Source organism: Fusarium falciforme, chromosome 4 (genome assembly GCF_026873545.1).
Source record: "Fusarium falciforme chromosome 4, complete sequence".
In the NCBI taxonomy this organism is placed as follows: Eukaryota; Fungi; Ascomycota; class Sordariomycetes; order Hypocreales; family Nectriaceae; genus Fusarium; species Fusarium falciforme.
In genome coordinates this window covers 3,086,443-3,101,438 of record NC_070547.1, presented here as the reverse complement: position 1 = coordinate 3,101,438, position 14,996 = coordinate 3,086,443, and the positions used below count along the sequence as shown (strand labels likewise).

At 53.4% G+C, this 14,996-nt stretch overlaps 4 protein-coding genes across 4 annotated transcripts; 2 read left to right on the top strand and 2 right to left on the bottom strand.

The window, feature by feature from the left end:
• Positions 1 to 1,577, top strand: NCS54_00568800 (E3 ubiquitin ligase complex SCF subunit; the record flags this gene model as incomplete). The annotated part of the gene is made up of 6 exons (XM_053151180.1): positions 1 to 48; positions 666 to 699; positions 861 to 962; positions 1,020 to 1,117; positions 1,173 to 1,343; positions 1,401 to 1,577. 6 exons carry the CDS (start codon positions 1 to 3, stop codon positions 1,575 to 1,577), a joined length of 630 nt encoding a protein of 209 aa, XP_053007155.1.
• An 895-nt stretch (positions 1,578 to 2,472) lies between these two features.
• On the bottom strand, positions 2,473 to 2,948 carry NCS54_00568700 (Hypothetical protein; the record flags this gene model as incomplete). Its single annotated transcript, XM_053151179.1, has 3 exons — positions 2,473 to 2,521; positions 2,661 to 2,761; positions 2,943 to 2,948. The coding sequence occupies 3 exons, from the start codon at positions 2,946 to 2,948 to the stop codon at positions 2,473 to 2,475; spliced, it is 156 nt and encodes a 51-aa protein (XP_053007154.1).
• A 1,227-nt stretch (positions 2,949 to 4,175) lies between these two features.
• On the top strand, positions 4,176 to 4,958 carry NCS54_00568600 (ADP-ribosylation factor-like protein 1; the record flags this gene model as incomplete). Its single annotated transcript, XM_053151178.1, has 5 exons — positions 4,176 to 4,250; positions 4,312 to 4,350; positions 4,406 to 4,489; positions 4,558 to 4,881; positions 4,938 to 4,958. 5 exons carry the CDS (start codon positions 4,176 to 4,178, stop codon positions 4,956 to 4,958), a joined length of 543 nt encoding a protein of 180 aa, XP_053007153.1.
• Positions 4,959 to 8,932: 3,974 nt separating this feature from the next.
• NCS54_00568500 (Hypothetical protein) lies at positions 8,933 to 9,997 on the bottom strand (the record flags this gene model as incomplete). The annotated part of the gene is made up of 1 exon (XM_053151177.1): positions 8,933 to 9,997. The coding sequence occupies one exon, from the start codon at positions 9,995 to 9,997 to the stop codon at positions 8,933 to 8,935; it is 1,065 nt and encodes a 354-aa protein (XP_053007152.1).
• Between the last annotated feature and the right edge of the window lie 4,999 nt (positions 9,998 to 14,996).

The following is a 14,996-nucleotide window of genomic DNA, read 5'->3' as shown; positions in this document are numbered from 1 at the left end:
ATGAACCCCCTGCTAGGCTTTGTCCTGTCGAGGTGGCTGGCCGTGCCTGTGAGCTCACCTGGCTCCGTGGCTCAGAAGGAGCACGACATAGGCGAATATTCGGGACTTGATGGCATTGGATCCTGGGCCTCAAGCTCCTTGGCGGCTTACCTCCCTCTACATTGACGTTCAGCCAGCCCGAAATAAAACGAAAACAAAGAGCACTCTGGGAAGGTGTGCACAACCCTTTGTGCCTGGCACACAGTGTCTTTGTCGTTATATCGACTGCTTCACCAAAGACTCTGAGCGTTGGACAAACACGGACAGGACAAGCATCTTCCCGATGCATTTTCTTTAACCTTGTCCGCTGCAAGGTTCCTGAACAGGATGGGGGTTATTTAGCTCCGTGTTCCAAAATACCTTCTCTCACGCAGGCTGCCGCCTGACTCCTTTGACCTTGCGCCGAAGGCAGCAGTGGCCAACCAACTCCACTGCACGGGCAACGACCAGCATATAATGCTCTCGTCTTTCCGCGACAGAGTCAACACTTTTCTTTCTCCTCATCACACAGCTTATTTGAGAACCATCATCAATAAAGCTCAATCAATTCACACTCAAATGCGATTTCGCAGAAAATCACATCTCGATAACCTTTGTACTTTCACGCGTCTTAACTTATTAGTCAGGGTCCTCCTCTGATTCACAGCCCTGCGCCCCAAGGTACGTCGTTGGTTGACAGACACGCAGCCCCACGCTCAGCCGACCCCGCAGACTCTGGCCTGCTGCTCTACTTCCTCCAACTTCCATCATCATCACACCGCACGCGTGACCATCTTTCGCCTCCCTCGCAGTCGCCAAGTCCGTCGCGCTCACATCTACAGATTTTACAGGAATAATCATCTCATCAGCCACCACAATGTCTGACTCTGCCCCCTCCCAGAAGGTCTGGCTAGTCTCCAACGACAACGCCAAAATCGAAGTCGGTAAGCTTGCGCCACTCTGTGCATTCTTGTTCGTCATCATGCTAACAACCCCTATAGATCGCACCGTCGTTGAGCGCTCAATGCTGCTGAAGAACATGCTTGAGGATCTTGGTGATGTCGTTATCAGTGTGGAGAACCCCATCCCCATTCCCAACGTGAGCCCATCTCCCTTTCTGTCTGTTTGCTTTCGATTGCTGACATGTCCTCCAGGTCAACGAAGCCGTCCTCCGCAAGGTGATTGAGTGGTGCGACCACCACCGTGGCGACCCTCCTCAAGCTGCCGACGACGAGTCCGACGCCCGCAAGAAGACCACTGATATTGAGGAGTGGGACCAGAAGTTCATGCAGGTCGACCAAGAGATGCTCTTTGAGATCATTCTTGTATGTTTCGCCTCCCATCATTAACTATCGAAGCACTTGCTAACACTTGATACCCAGGCCTCCAACTACCTCGACATCAAGCCCCTTCTTGACGTTGGCTGCAAGACTGTCGCCAACATGATCAAGGGCAAGTCTCCCGAGGAGATCCGAAAGACATTCAACATCACCAACGACTTCACCCCCGAAGAGGAGGAGCAGATCCGCCGCGAGAACGAGTGGGCCGAGGACCGTTGAAATTGACCGGATGAGTTCCAGAGAGGTTCAGGCAATTGGCGTTTGGGTTTATTGCGCGTTGATTTGGCCACGGTTGGCACGCAAGGAGAATGAAGAAACCTATGCCGGAGCAGCATCGCTGCGCGAGGCAGGCTCTTCTCAACACTCACACAACGCAGTATTTCGGTTAACTAGTTTGCTCTTTGACTAGCCGCAGAGCGCTGGAGGCGTTCTCCGGGGTAACGACTACCTGTAGCATATAAAAATAGATGCGAACTGCCAACTTTTAAGTGTGTGCATGATGATTGTCCTTCCAAAGAAGGAAATGTCTAGAGCGGCAACCCCGTGATGCTTTGTTTCGGGCAGAAAACGGCCAACTAAAGTGTATACACTCGATCCTTTGTTTTGATTATTATCCATGTTCTAAGACGAAACGTGGCAGACAGCCTAGTGGCACAATGCAAGTTTTCATTCAAGCACAGTTCAAATATTCCATTCCTAGGCACAGTTGAATCTTGAAGTGTCGAGCCTTGGGCCTCATAGTTGACATGACAGCTGCTTAGCAGCTTGACGTAAAGCTTGACATGACGCTTCATACGAAGCTTGATATGGTGCTTGTTCACGACGAGGTGATGATGCTTCCGTGCGGTTCAGGCCCGTTCTTTTGGGGCATCAAAAGTCTTTGCATTTCCTTTTTCCCTATGACCGTCCGTGTGACATGCAGTAACCGCAAGAATCGACAAACCAGGCAACCGGCCCATCCACCGTGCGCTGATCACGCAACCCCCATTTCACGCCGTGACGAAGTTCTCTCTCTCCCCTTTCCCGTTTCACATCATCGTGATACCATGCCCAAGAAGAAGTCGGGTGTCGATGCACAGGCTCGGAAGTGGGCGACAAATTGCACAAGAGCAATTTAGATGCCGATGCGGGTCTTGCGCCAGTGCCTTCGCTTGGCGTTGTAGCTGTCGAGAAATGTTAGTGAGGAGTTCTTAGTCCATAGTGTGAGGTTTGGCGAGTGGTTTGTGGGTAGGCGTGGGGAGGAGATGGGAGGAGTGTCCGTGGTCGTAGATCGTGAATCGTCGGGGGAGTTGTTAAACGCACCGGATGGTGTTGCCAGTTCGGAGGCGAATCCACTGAGGCACAGGGCGGTTCTGCTTCTGGGCCTTGGCAAGCTTCTGCTTGGTACGGAAAGACTTGTGGCTCTGTAGCAAAGGGCAAGATGCGTTAGCGATCGAGTTATTCAAGAGATCACAGCGCAACTCCCGAGCGTCATCGCATCTTGATCTGTCAACGGGAGGAAATCCGTTGTCGCGTATTTCTCATTGTCGACAGATTGAGAGGCGCGCTTCAGGGGAGCGAGGGAAGGGGAGGGGGCTGGCATACCGGCATCTTGACGGCGTTGATGATCGAGTCGGTCGTTGGGTGGTGAATCGATTTGCGAGGAGTTGAGACGTCAAGGAATTTTTGGCCCGCACGGGTAGAGGGCGTGAAAGCCCTAGCGAGGGGGGGATTGATCTTGTGGGTGTGGCTGGTGGGCTGTGGCGTAGCGAGTGTGTGCCTCAGGCATCGAAAGGTGTGGTTCGCTGAGTCAGCCAAATGCCGGCTCGGCAGGGCAGGGTGGCATTGACAAAATAAGCCGTCATGGGGCAGGGATCTGGGGCAACGGCTTAACTGTAAGCGAGAGGCCTCTCTCATGGACCGTGAGGATGGAACCTTGATTCAATTTACAGCCCTGCTGTGTTTTTTTTGTTCTCAGACAAGACTGCACCGAGGACCATAGAGTTTGAGCCCCTAATCAAAGGGCACTCGGTCTCGGTCTCGGTCTTGTATATGGATGATTCTGTGATGGGTGTTTCGCGAATAACGCCACCAATCAACAGACACAACGTTGAGCTGTCTCAGCTGCAGTGCGAGTCTTGAAGAGCATCTTCAGGAAACATGAGGGCATCTATTGGATCATGAGGGTGCTATCTTCATGGTGGCTTCAGAGAATGGCCCCTCCAACACCAGTCACTCAGGGTCTACTAATACTATTTTAACATTGGCTCCGCATGAACCTACCAAGTTAGAGAACCTCACCGTAGATTTGAGCTTCTACTAATTACACCAAAGAGAAGGATGCAACGATAAAAATAACCCCAGTCTTGCAGCGAGCAGGCATGCACAGCCTTTCTCTCTCTCTGCTTTGCAAGGGGTGAACGAGGCTGGCCCGGTTTATTTTGTCGGGCGCTTGGACCAGTCTAACCCGCCAAAAAGAGCAACTTGTCCATCAAGCGGGCCGCCCCAAGTCCTTTTTGAATGCATTGGAGGTCAGGTCCAGAAAAGGGGATCTCCCGAGCAATTACTAAGTAAAGACGCCCCTCGAACTTGTTGCCACGAGGCACGCGACGAAGAAAGACGGTCACTTGAGCGCATCATTTCCCTGCCGATCCCCCCGACGACTCTGTTTTCTTCCCATCCTTCCTCTTGGTGCTGAGCAGAGCAAACCACGAGACCGAGCTACTCTAGGCGGACGAGCGATAGCAGTGCAGCTTCAAGTGGTGACCATCTAGACATTCATCATCACCACAGGCGGACCGGAGCGAACAAGACAAGGCATCTTCTCACATCAACAACATGGGTAACTCAGTATCATGGCTGTCGGGCCTGCTGTGGGCAAAGAAGGAGATTAGGATATTGATTCTGGGTCTGGTACGATGACGTTGGTCCTACCGCCATCCCCGACGTGGACGCTAACGAGGCGGCATCGCAGGATAACGCGGGCAAGACAACTCTGCTCTACCGGTTGAAGGTTCGACGCTCGTTCTCCCTCCAAGCTTGAGTGCATGCTGACCATGATTTGTCAGGTTGGCGAGGTCGTCACCACGATACCCACGATCGGCTTCAACGTCGAATCCGTCACCTACAAGAATCTTAATTTCAACGTCTGGGTATGAGCCGTACCCCTGGAGCGACCGCCTCGAACAACTTGGAAATACTAACACGGGCGCCCTTGCAGGATCTCGGTGGTCAAACAAGCATCCGACCATACTGGCGGTGCTACTACGCCAACACGGCGGCCGTCATCTTCGTGGTGGACTCTACCGATATCGAGCGATTACAGACGGCGTCGGAAGAGCTCTCGGCCATGCTAAACGAGGAGGAGCTCAAGGACGCGGCGCTCCTGGTGTTTGCCAACAAGCAGGACCAGCCCGGAGCCAAGGGCGCGGGCGAGATCTCGGAGGCGCTGCGTCTGGGCGAGCTGCGCGACCGCAACTGGAGCATCATGGCATGCTCGGCGGTCGACGGCAGCGGTGTGAACGAGGGCATGGATTGGCTTGTGGTGAGTTTGTCCCCGAGGCTTTCCAAGGGACAAAATACTGATGCGCATCCTTACAGCAAACCGTCAACCAAGACTAAGCCCGGCCCTCCGATGACGATTTTCCCTTGCGCCTCGGTTTGGCATTTGTACAACAGACGACATGAAATGATTGCAACAACAACAACCACCACCTCACGGTTCAGTGGCATCTGGGTAGACAGTGTTTACGGAAGAGGAGAACGAAGCAGATGATGACTCGGCGTCACAAGAAAGGAGCCCGATTCCTGAGAGGGTTAAAGGCGCGTGAGGAAGGGAAAGGGGAATATATGATAGTACAACTTTTCTAATGCTACAATCCGGGTCCGGTTGCGTCCCGGCTATGATTCTTGCTGCAACTTTTGAGCCGACGAAGTGTAATGGCAAGGATGGAGAATTTGAGCTGTCGAGTCTGGATAGTCTGTGTAAGTGATATCCCGGTTCAAATGCCGAGACCCTTGTAACGGCACTTTTAGGAACCTGGCACAGTATGACCTGATGTTGGATATACAACACTCAGACCTCAAGGCTTCCTGGTTCTGATTTGGATATCAACAACCCGTCAAGGAAAAGAGCGTGATCCCGCGGCAGAGTCGAGTTTGCTTTCAAGTATCACAAGCTAAAGGGTTGAAGGATCAATGACTGTATTTGGCCTAACAGCAACAGACAGCTCGCAGTGCTTCATTCCCTACGCCTACTTGTAGCAAGTGGCAGCACATAGGGCGATGAATGCCCAGCATACGATGGTATACCGTTGGCCAAGGGAGGGGTACTAGACCACACCAACAGTCAAGAACGAGAAGACAGTGTAAGTCTGAGTGATCGCATATAGAATATCTGGGCTCCCTTCTGGCAGTTTGCCCCCGTCGGTCATTCATCTCCTTTCTCTATCTTTCCTATCCTCTCCGTTCTATGCGAATCTGTCAACATGTTTGTCAATGTTAAGCCTGCTTCCACCTCCCACTCCAAGTAGAGACTCATAGACGCATACTCAAATTGTTGAACCTCTCAGGTCGGCAACGGGTCTGTTCCATGTGCTCCCTTCGACCTCAAAACCTCCATCTCCTCAACTAACCTCGATTTTATCTTTAGCAAGGCACCAGGATTAATTAGTTGTCAGAGATTTTAGTCGGTTCCCTCTATTAATTTCTACTCGAAAATGAACTACCATCGTCCCTGCAGGGTCCCTTATAAATCGGGTGCTCACTCACACCAAAGGTTTGATGTCAACTAGGCATGGGGGGGTGGATAGGTCTGGATGCTAAGATTATTGATTCCGACAATGATCTGTAAAATTAGCATGTCGTGTTTCTCACAGAAACGTTGTAGAAATTCACTAGATTTTCCTCCCTATATGAATTCATCGTCTCAATCACATCACTTAAATTACGGCCTTCATCCAAGGGTTACAATCACCAAACTTCCTCTTCAACACCGGCCCAGGCGCAAACAACCTTTCACATAATGAGAATAATCACTACGTATTTAACATACCACATTAGACAGTTGAGATATAGCCAGTCGCAACCATATAGCACGCATAATCGAGCCCAGTACACTCCCTAGCCACAGTTATGTAGAATTTTAGAATTGCCCAATCCTTATGTATATCATTATTAACTTTTATCGATACTATTGAGCCCGGGACTCTGCGAGAAGCTTCTCGTGGATGCTGCCTTGGTGGCCACCAGCTTCTACGACGTCCTGAGACGAAGCACCAGCCAACAGGAAAATCCCAGCAACAGCATCCCGTGCTATCTTTCTGTCAACCGTGGTGATATATAATAAAGGAGTGTTACCACGTTCTCCGCGGTTAGCACTGGCCTTCGGGCAGTTGCTGGAAGGAGGCGGCAAAACTCGCCAACAGAGCATCGTAAGACGGTGAGTTCATACGGTACTGGTAAACCCTGTGATTTCATGTTTAGATATATCGATTGAGTTCAAATTAGGATGCCCCTTATCATTTTTATCCTGGCTAGGGCTTCTTTACTGCCAAGGGTCGATCGTGCGTAGCTGCCCGTATATGCACTCCCTTCTTGACGCGGGTCAAAGTATCATGAACTCAGCAGTACCCAGCAAGTAGAGTGAAATGAGATGCGACAATCAGGAGGGTCTGCAATACACTATTAATATCTCAAGTAGGTAGCCTGGCCTGAGATGAGTAACGGCCAAGACAATTGACAGTCCAGGTAGCTATGCAGTTTAGGGATTACAGCATCTTCAGCATGTCACATCACAATCAAGCACGGGAAAGAAGCTTCATTGAATCTGTTTTTTTATTGTTCAGATTAACTAATACTGCAACGACAAGACAACGAGCAGGGACGCTTGTAGCAAAGCAGGCTTGTCCTTGTGTTTGGGAACCGCCGCCAGGGCGTATCCTGTTTCCCTCGCACGCCACTAGATACCAGCATCTCGGCCGCAGGACTCAACGTCCGGAGTGAGCATTTGGCACTGCCCTGCAGTCGCCAGCTCCACTCTCTTGCGGCCTATCCCAGCTCGCCTGGACAGGCTGAGCAGACCAAGCTGCTCTGACCTGTCCGACGTGAAGGGTCTGTAGGGAGACGATCCTACAGTCGCCCTAGTCCATCCTCACCCGGGTCCCCGTGACAGTCCCGATCACCCGGCATGTGGCCGAGCCGCAGATCCATCCTCGAAGCGGCGTCCTCCACACACCAAAAGGCCCGGCTAGCAGGCTCAGCGGCGTTGTGGTTTTCACCTCGACTCGGCAATCTGCGGTCATGCACATCCGGGGGCCGGAACTCCTAGAGGACGAGGGTTATTGGTTCGGAGGATGAGTGACCAGGGCGTGTCGGCTAGACAGAGGCTGCGCGACTGTGTCTGCACGGCAGAAGTACAGCGCCCAGCTCATTGGAAGGGTCCCATGAGTTCACTCCATCTTTCCAATTTCATGCGTTCCGGTTGACGCTTGGTCGCCGGCGCACGGCGGTGATCCCGTTGACAACCAGTGTCATGCCTCGACGGTGATATTCCAGATATTCCGTGTTGGCTACGCGATGATGTGTAGTCGAGACGGCCTTGCGATCAGACATCCTGAAATCCAGTCCAGGTGTAATCTGTTAGGCTAGTCATCGTGCCGAATGAAGCGTATGTGCTCAGCGTTCGATAGGCTTTCGAAGAGAAGTCATGTTTCGACATCAAGCCGAAAGTTCGTGATTCCGTTCGTAAGTCGTACCAGGTCTGAAGAAGTAGTCGTCATTCGTCATCGATTCGTAGAAAAGGTCGTCATTAAAAAATTATCGTCGTCGTAATTCGGGAACAAGGCCAAGGAAAGAAGCGAAGCGAGAGTGTTTGTTGTGTGTGTATGCTTCGGCTGAATCCGAGCGATCCAGCCGTGCTCCTTGTATGGGGGGTAGGGGTATCTTCCGAGAAAGCCTCTCTATGCCGAAGGAATGAAACAAAAAGAGAAAGAAAGTTCCGGGGATATCGAGAATCCAAAAGTTTCTGTCTCGGACTTGGCCGAGCGTCGTGCATTGCTGCGTGTTCGTCTTTTTCTTGTTGTGAACCAAAAGATAGATGACGGAAGGAAAAAGGCCAAAAGAAAACAAGCCGCCTGTATCGAATCCCTGCCCGGTTGTAAATGCATTCCAAATACCCGCCCCGGATCCAGCCATTTGTGGTGTGGTAGATGAAAGAAAACCCAGAGTTGGAAACTGAGAGGTTGGTTGTGTTGTTTGTTGTGAACGACCGTTCGAGTGTGTTTCCCGGAGAGGAATAGAGACCAGATTCCCCGAAACCAAAAAAGACCGCTTGCTATGAGGACAAAGGAAATAATAAAAAAGAAGAACCAAAGAAAGCAGATTAAGCAACGCGAAGAGGGGATATTTGTTGACTTGTTCGAAACACCGTTCCTGATGCAGTAAAACGCCGGTATGCCCATGATGGATGATAGTTCTATGCCGCTGCGAAATTGAGAGCTTCAACTTTTCTCCGGGAAACGAGGAAGGGGATGCGGGTGCGTGCTGTATTAGCTCGAGGTCGTCACCACTGGATAGCTGTCCTGGGGCCCTGGTTGTCACATGATGGTAGCGTACTCCTGGTATCGATCCCAGCTGAAGCCGCCCATGCCACCCATGCCGCTCATGTTGCCCATACCGCCCATTCCTCCCATGCTGACGCTGACACCGCATTGTGCAGGAGCAAGCATGCTGGGGAGGGGGAGGGCGGGGATGGGTGCTGTCACTTGGGGTGAGCTCCAGAAGAAGCCGGCGGTGGACTGAGGCTGGGTGAAGGCGGGAGTAGGCGACAGGTCGCTCATGGTCATGGGCGCCCAGATGGGGCTGGTGTTGGAGTCGACCGACGATGTTACACTGGGGCTTGAAGGAAGGACTCTCCACGACTCAACAGCGGGGAGGCTGCCGTGCATGCCGGCTTGCGACCACATGTTGTTAGCGGGAGAGCTGGGCAGCAGTGTGGGTTGTCGGACGACATCAACGACGCGGGGAGGAGGAGGCAGCAGAGGCTTCATGAGGGCAAAGATGTTGTTCTTGACTTCCTCGCTCTTGCCACAGAGAAGTTCGCCAGCACCCTCTTCCTCAAGGCCCTCAAGAGCCGAGACGTGGGTGCGGAAGACGAACTTGTTGATGGCCTGGACAAAGTCCTCGTGAAGCTTCTTGCACTGCTGCTCCTTGTCTGACCAGTCGTAGGTGTTGGCCTTGGCGTCGACGCAGTAGACCTCCTTGTGGTACTCAACGAGGGTCTCGATGGTGTCCTTGGTGAGTTTGTAAGCGACCTCGTTGCGCAGAACCATATCGACGTGCACGATGTAAGCCTCAAGGTGGACGAGCTCGTAGTTCATGATGGCCTCGACGAGGGGGTTGCTGGCATCACGCTTAAAGTCGGCCTCGGGAGTCTTGGGGAGCATGATCGAGGTGAGGGTCCAGATAGCATTGGGGGATGATAGAGTCTCAGTGAGGCATCGCTGGTGCTGAGGGACACTGTTGAGAGGACGCTTTACTCGGTTGATGCGCTTGAGAGTTTGTGTGAGCCAAGGCTCAACCTTGGAACCCAGGACGACATTGACGGACGAGGCTCGAGGAGCGAAGGCGGCAGCCGAAGCCGGAAGTAGTTGCACGGGCATGTTGTAAGTCGGAGTTGTGAAGCTGAAGGCGCGCGGGCGCAGGGATATATGGCGGGGTAAACTTGGGTGAGCGCAGTCGCAAGCGTAGAGACGTTGGCTCGGGCGTTGTGGCAGGCGGGAAGACGGTGGGGGGGATTGGAGGTCGAACAAGAATATATATCAAAAAAGGAAAAAGATATCGGATGACGGAGCAGAGCAGGGATTCGGGGATATAATAGACTATCTGTCTAAATCGTTTGGCAAAGAGATTTGAAATCGCCTGCAAAGCTGCCGCAACCGAGAAAGAAGAGAACGTAGGACGAGTTGCTCGTGAGAGGGAAGAAAAAGGAAGAGAGAAGGGGCAACGGAGGGTGGTGTGGGGAGATGATATACTTGCACAAGAGCCGTGGTGTGCGTGCGTGTCTGTGTGGTGGGTGTGGATGCCAGTGGGTGTCAGCCGGTTTAGCGGGCGAGGAGAGAGCTAAAAGTGTGCCCTGTATTTTGTAGGTCCATGATGGTCATGGTGGCTACAGGCTGTGTCGATAGCGCATGAGCAGAGGCTGCAGGCGACGGCCCACTATGCTGAGGGAGCCAGGCCTAGCACGAGGGCCATCCCATGAGTCCTCCTCAGAAGCGAAGCCCAGCCCAAGCCCAGCCCAGCCCACCTGCACCTACAACCTAGACCGTCCTGCAAAAGCCCACATCGCCGGGTACCTCACCTGCAGGATGGGTCGGGACAGGTACCAAAAGCAGCCATGCCAGGCGACTTGGGGACATCGGTCACGGCGGCGTCGGAGCGGAGGGGTCTCTCCCTCTCCTCCATCCATCTGCATCTGCACGGCACTGACCATGGACGTCCATCTCCATGCCCATCCCTACTGAGAAGGGGGGGTGGTTCTCGGAGGAGGCGTGCGGCTGTGTTGATACGGCCTGCATATGTACGCATACGGCTCCAGGCAACCTACACAACGGGATGGGATAACGTACCGACGATGGCCGTGTAGTAGCTGAAAGACAAAGCTGCATGCGTACCTACTAGGCAGGGAAGATCAAGAGATTCTGTGTGTTGCGAGTTGCAAGGGGACTAGGTAAAAGACTGGAAACTTGGAAAAAAGAATGGTGGGTGTGGCGCTCCCAAGTACCGGTACCTTGGGCGACGGTGGCTTGCTGTACCCTCCCCGGTGGAAACGTCTCCTCTCTAACAAGCATCAAGGACACGAGCAAAGCTGTCGCCTTCACAGCATGACACTCAATCACTGCTGCTTCACTTGTCATCGGGCAATTCTCTAATTAAACAGAGTGACGTGAATCAGCTAGTAATCTTATCACCCATACCCAGACTCTTGGAAATCTCACCCTCTCCTCCCGCAATGCCGAAGCAGTCACAGCCACATCCCGGCCCATTCCTTGCCCTAGCCGCTGTCCTGTCCCGTCCGGACGAAACCAGACAGGCAAACAAGAAACGAAACAACCGCCGGCGCTTCTTGTCATCCCCCTGCCATGATCCCAGTCTTCTCGCCTTGCCCTATTCCGCCAAGTGAACTGACCTTGCACATCCTTTCTTCAACGAAGCCTTCACGGCACCTCTATACTATAGCCTTGGCCTGATATAGACCTTTGCAAGAGTGAAATGTGATATGTTCCTACGGCCAGAAAGCCCTCCCCTCACAAACCATGCCACTCTGGCCCTCGCATAGCCCAAGGGCGAGACCGGTCGGGCACATCCCTCTCCACGGCTGGTTCGTTTCCTCACCATATGCGACCTCCTCTTCGGCCGATGGCTTACGAGTCTTGCCGCCTCGTTTCATTCCAGTCCTCAAACTCGTGAGGGCGCTCGGCATATGTCTTTCCATGCCCGTGCCCGTCCGACGGAGTGCTTCCCCGTGCCCCAAACATCAGGGCAAAGACCTGGTGAGAGAGGGGGTTGCGCCGCTTATGCAAGCTTCAGAATTCAGCACGAAAAGGGCCCAGGGCGGATCTGGCCGCCGTCTCTGTTTCCACGACAGACACAGCGAGCAGCCCATTCGTGCCTCTCGTGGTGGATGGGGCGAGCAAAGACATTTGTGTGCTCCGTACTTCCGCTTCCCGCATACCCGGGGGAGGGGGACCACCCACGACTCGGGGATCACACCCTTATCGAAAACGCTCGGCGAGATCGCCCATCATGCTCAATATTGACCTTGTCCGTGGCCCGTCAGCTCTGATTCTGGGGCGAGCTGAAGCTCCAGGATCCCTCAGCTGGCGAGATGAAGGTAATAACAAGGCCCGTCACAGTCCTGTCAATGGGATGCGTCGGACGCTTTGTCCAGGAGCAGGTTATGGGATGACCTGCATGCGCATACAGATAGCACCCGCACTACCAGACGCAACAGGTGCCCGGCTCATTGAGACAGCTGCATGTGCGGTTGGTTTAGTCCCCAACAGAGACGCCATGGGAGGCAGGATGCCCCCATCCCCCACCGTTGAGTTTTGATACTGGATGGGCATGCCCTCATTTTTGAGAGAATTCTTCTCTTGTAGATGCCGAGGCGACCTCATGGTCTCTAGCCCCGGTGGAGCAACCCTGATGCTGGTTTCCAGCCCTCTTCCTCCCACCGTCAGGAGTATCAAGGGGCCTCTGCCTTACAAACGGCTCGGGATCCATATCATCGCGGTCGCTCCCGTCGTTCCCGTCTCGTCTTTTAGGGGCAAACGTGATCCTCACGACATGGTTGGTCATACAGACTGTCCCATTGATTCAGGATGTCCAAGTCGGCGGGACAGGATCCATGAATCGAGAGTGTTCAATGCCGGAAAGGGGGGAGGACAACTTGTCCAGGAGCCCTGGGCCACCCGAGCTAGGAATGGGGGCATGAGGAAAAGGAAAAAGAACGGGGGCTAGACCAGGAGGAAGAGGGGGGATCCCAAAAGACTGGAGAGCAACAAGAGCCCGTCGATGTCCTGGTACGAAAAGAGCCATCCATGCTAGTGTAAGATGTGAGGTGAGGCTCTCTCCAAAGTGCACTTACAGCCTCTGATTGGCCGAGGAAGAGTTGAGGTGAGCCAATCAGAGGGCGGGGCATTTCTCGGCTTTCATGGCAACCTCCAATCATTGCCCATAGACGGGTTGAGACGAAGAGAGTTGGTGAGACCAGGCAAAGGGCCATGGAGTCACGGACAAACCAAGCCCAAAGGGGAAGATGAGCGACTTTGACAAGAGCCGAACTGTCTTCAGGAGGCGCCTGAGGATGTTGCGTCGCGGTCAAAGCTTCAGGCCGATCCGCAACGGAGGCTCGATGCATTCCAAAGGGAGAAGGATCTTTGAAGGATATCGACATGAACCCTGCTATCTGGCTTCTGCTCTTGGACCTCCCAGCAAGGGGGCCCCCGCAAGCCAACCGTCCCTTTTTCTCCTCTTGTTCGACCTCGTGGTACCGTTCTGGAAGCCTCAGCATCGTCGCAATCTACGGCCGCATGGCTCAGTGACCAATGGGTCGGCTCAGGACGCCTGCTAATATCGGCGACCCAAGACAATGGGTCAAGCAAAAGTCAGTGTTGTTGCACTGGATATGCGCGACGCGCTCTGAGACGCGTGGAAGAGGTCGATTACTCGATATCGTCGTCAATGGCTCGCAGCGTGCGTGCGTGCGTCTGTCCCGTCCTCGACAGACAACCACCACCAGAGAGCGGAGATGGCTGGCTGGGTCCACTGATCGCTCGGCCGGTCTAGGGCAAGGAGAAAAGGATTGCACATGCACGTGCGTCCCCAAGATCACACTTCAAAGGTACTGATACTCACGCCAGGACTGGACGGTTGTAGTGTGCGAAAGCTGCAACGTTGGAGAGGAGAGGCAAAGGGTCCAGGAACGGTAGAGGTTAGGCAGGCGCCCCGGCGTGGGACCATGAGAGGGCTACAGGGAAGGTGCAGATGGAGGGACACACTTGACTGTGGCTCAGCTGGTACGTATCTTCCTATTTTTGGCCCCCAGGAATCGGCCAGTCCGTCAGTTGCCGCTGTCTGTGTGTCGCTCTCCATGCGATTACGATCTCGCAGTCCCGCGCGATCTCTCTCATCTACAGTAGTACTATGTGATTCTGCCTTTCCGTTGATGCTGCAGCAGATACATATGCATGCACAGGGCCGCCCAGTGGGAACGGAGCCTCCGCTTCCGTTCCCCATGTTGTTGCAGTCCTGCGCTGTATGCTGGCTGCAGTCACAGAATTTGTGTCTTTCGTCATATTGGATGTCACATGAGAGGGCAGTCCACTCCGAATTTCGCAGCCTTCGTCTTTTTTTCTTCCGTGTGACTGCGAAACCCCAGGTTTCACCGCATCGTTCTAGCCGCCGTCTGGGGCCATGTCAGCTTTGACCTGGCCAGCAATGGGTCTCTTCCCATGCCGCCATGACGTCGATTGTCGGTCACGGGACTTGGGACATGGCTTGCTGGATGTGCTGCGCAATGTGAAAGTTGGAGTTGAGTCAGTGACATTCATGCATTGTCAGAAAACTGCCTGCAGGCAATCATGCTGAAGACGAGCTGTCTATCACACCGCACCAGACCCTGTAGTTACCCTCGCAGAAATCCAAATTCCAATTACCATGGCACCACGCGGTCACAGGACCAAAAATTGCATTATCATCACAACGGAATCTGACCTCCGCCTCCATGAGGAGTTCCCCTCGTCGAAGATACGAAACTATAGGGTAGCCAATAAGTCGCCAAGACTTGAATGTAACAATGGATGATATTCTGTAGATCTACGCCATATCCCCAAGTTTGGAAAGAATCTTCAAGATACGAGAGCAACCCGTGCCAAAAATAAATTCAAACTCAAAGGCGTCGACTATGAAGTCGTATCTGGACATTGAATTCCTCAAAATCAAAACGGCCCGGCACGGACCCGAGAAAGAGCGGCGAGACGCAAGGGAAACCTGACCCACTGGGACCGCCGGACGGACCGCTTGTGGCGGTGACATCACTGTGGCGCCCGGCGCTTGTCTCCTGATTAGGCAACCCGCCCGGAGGGTCGGGAGCCCCAG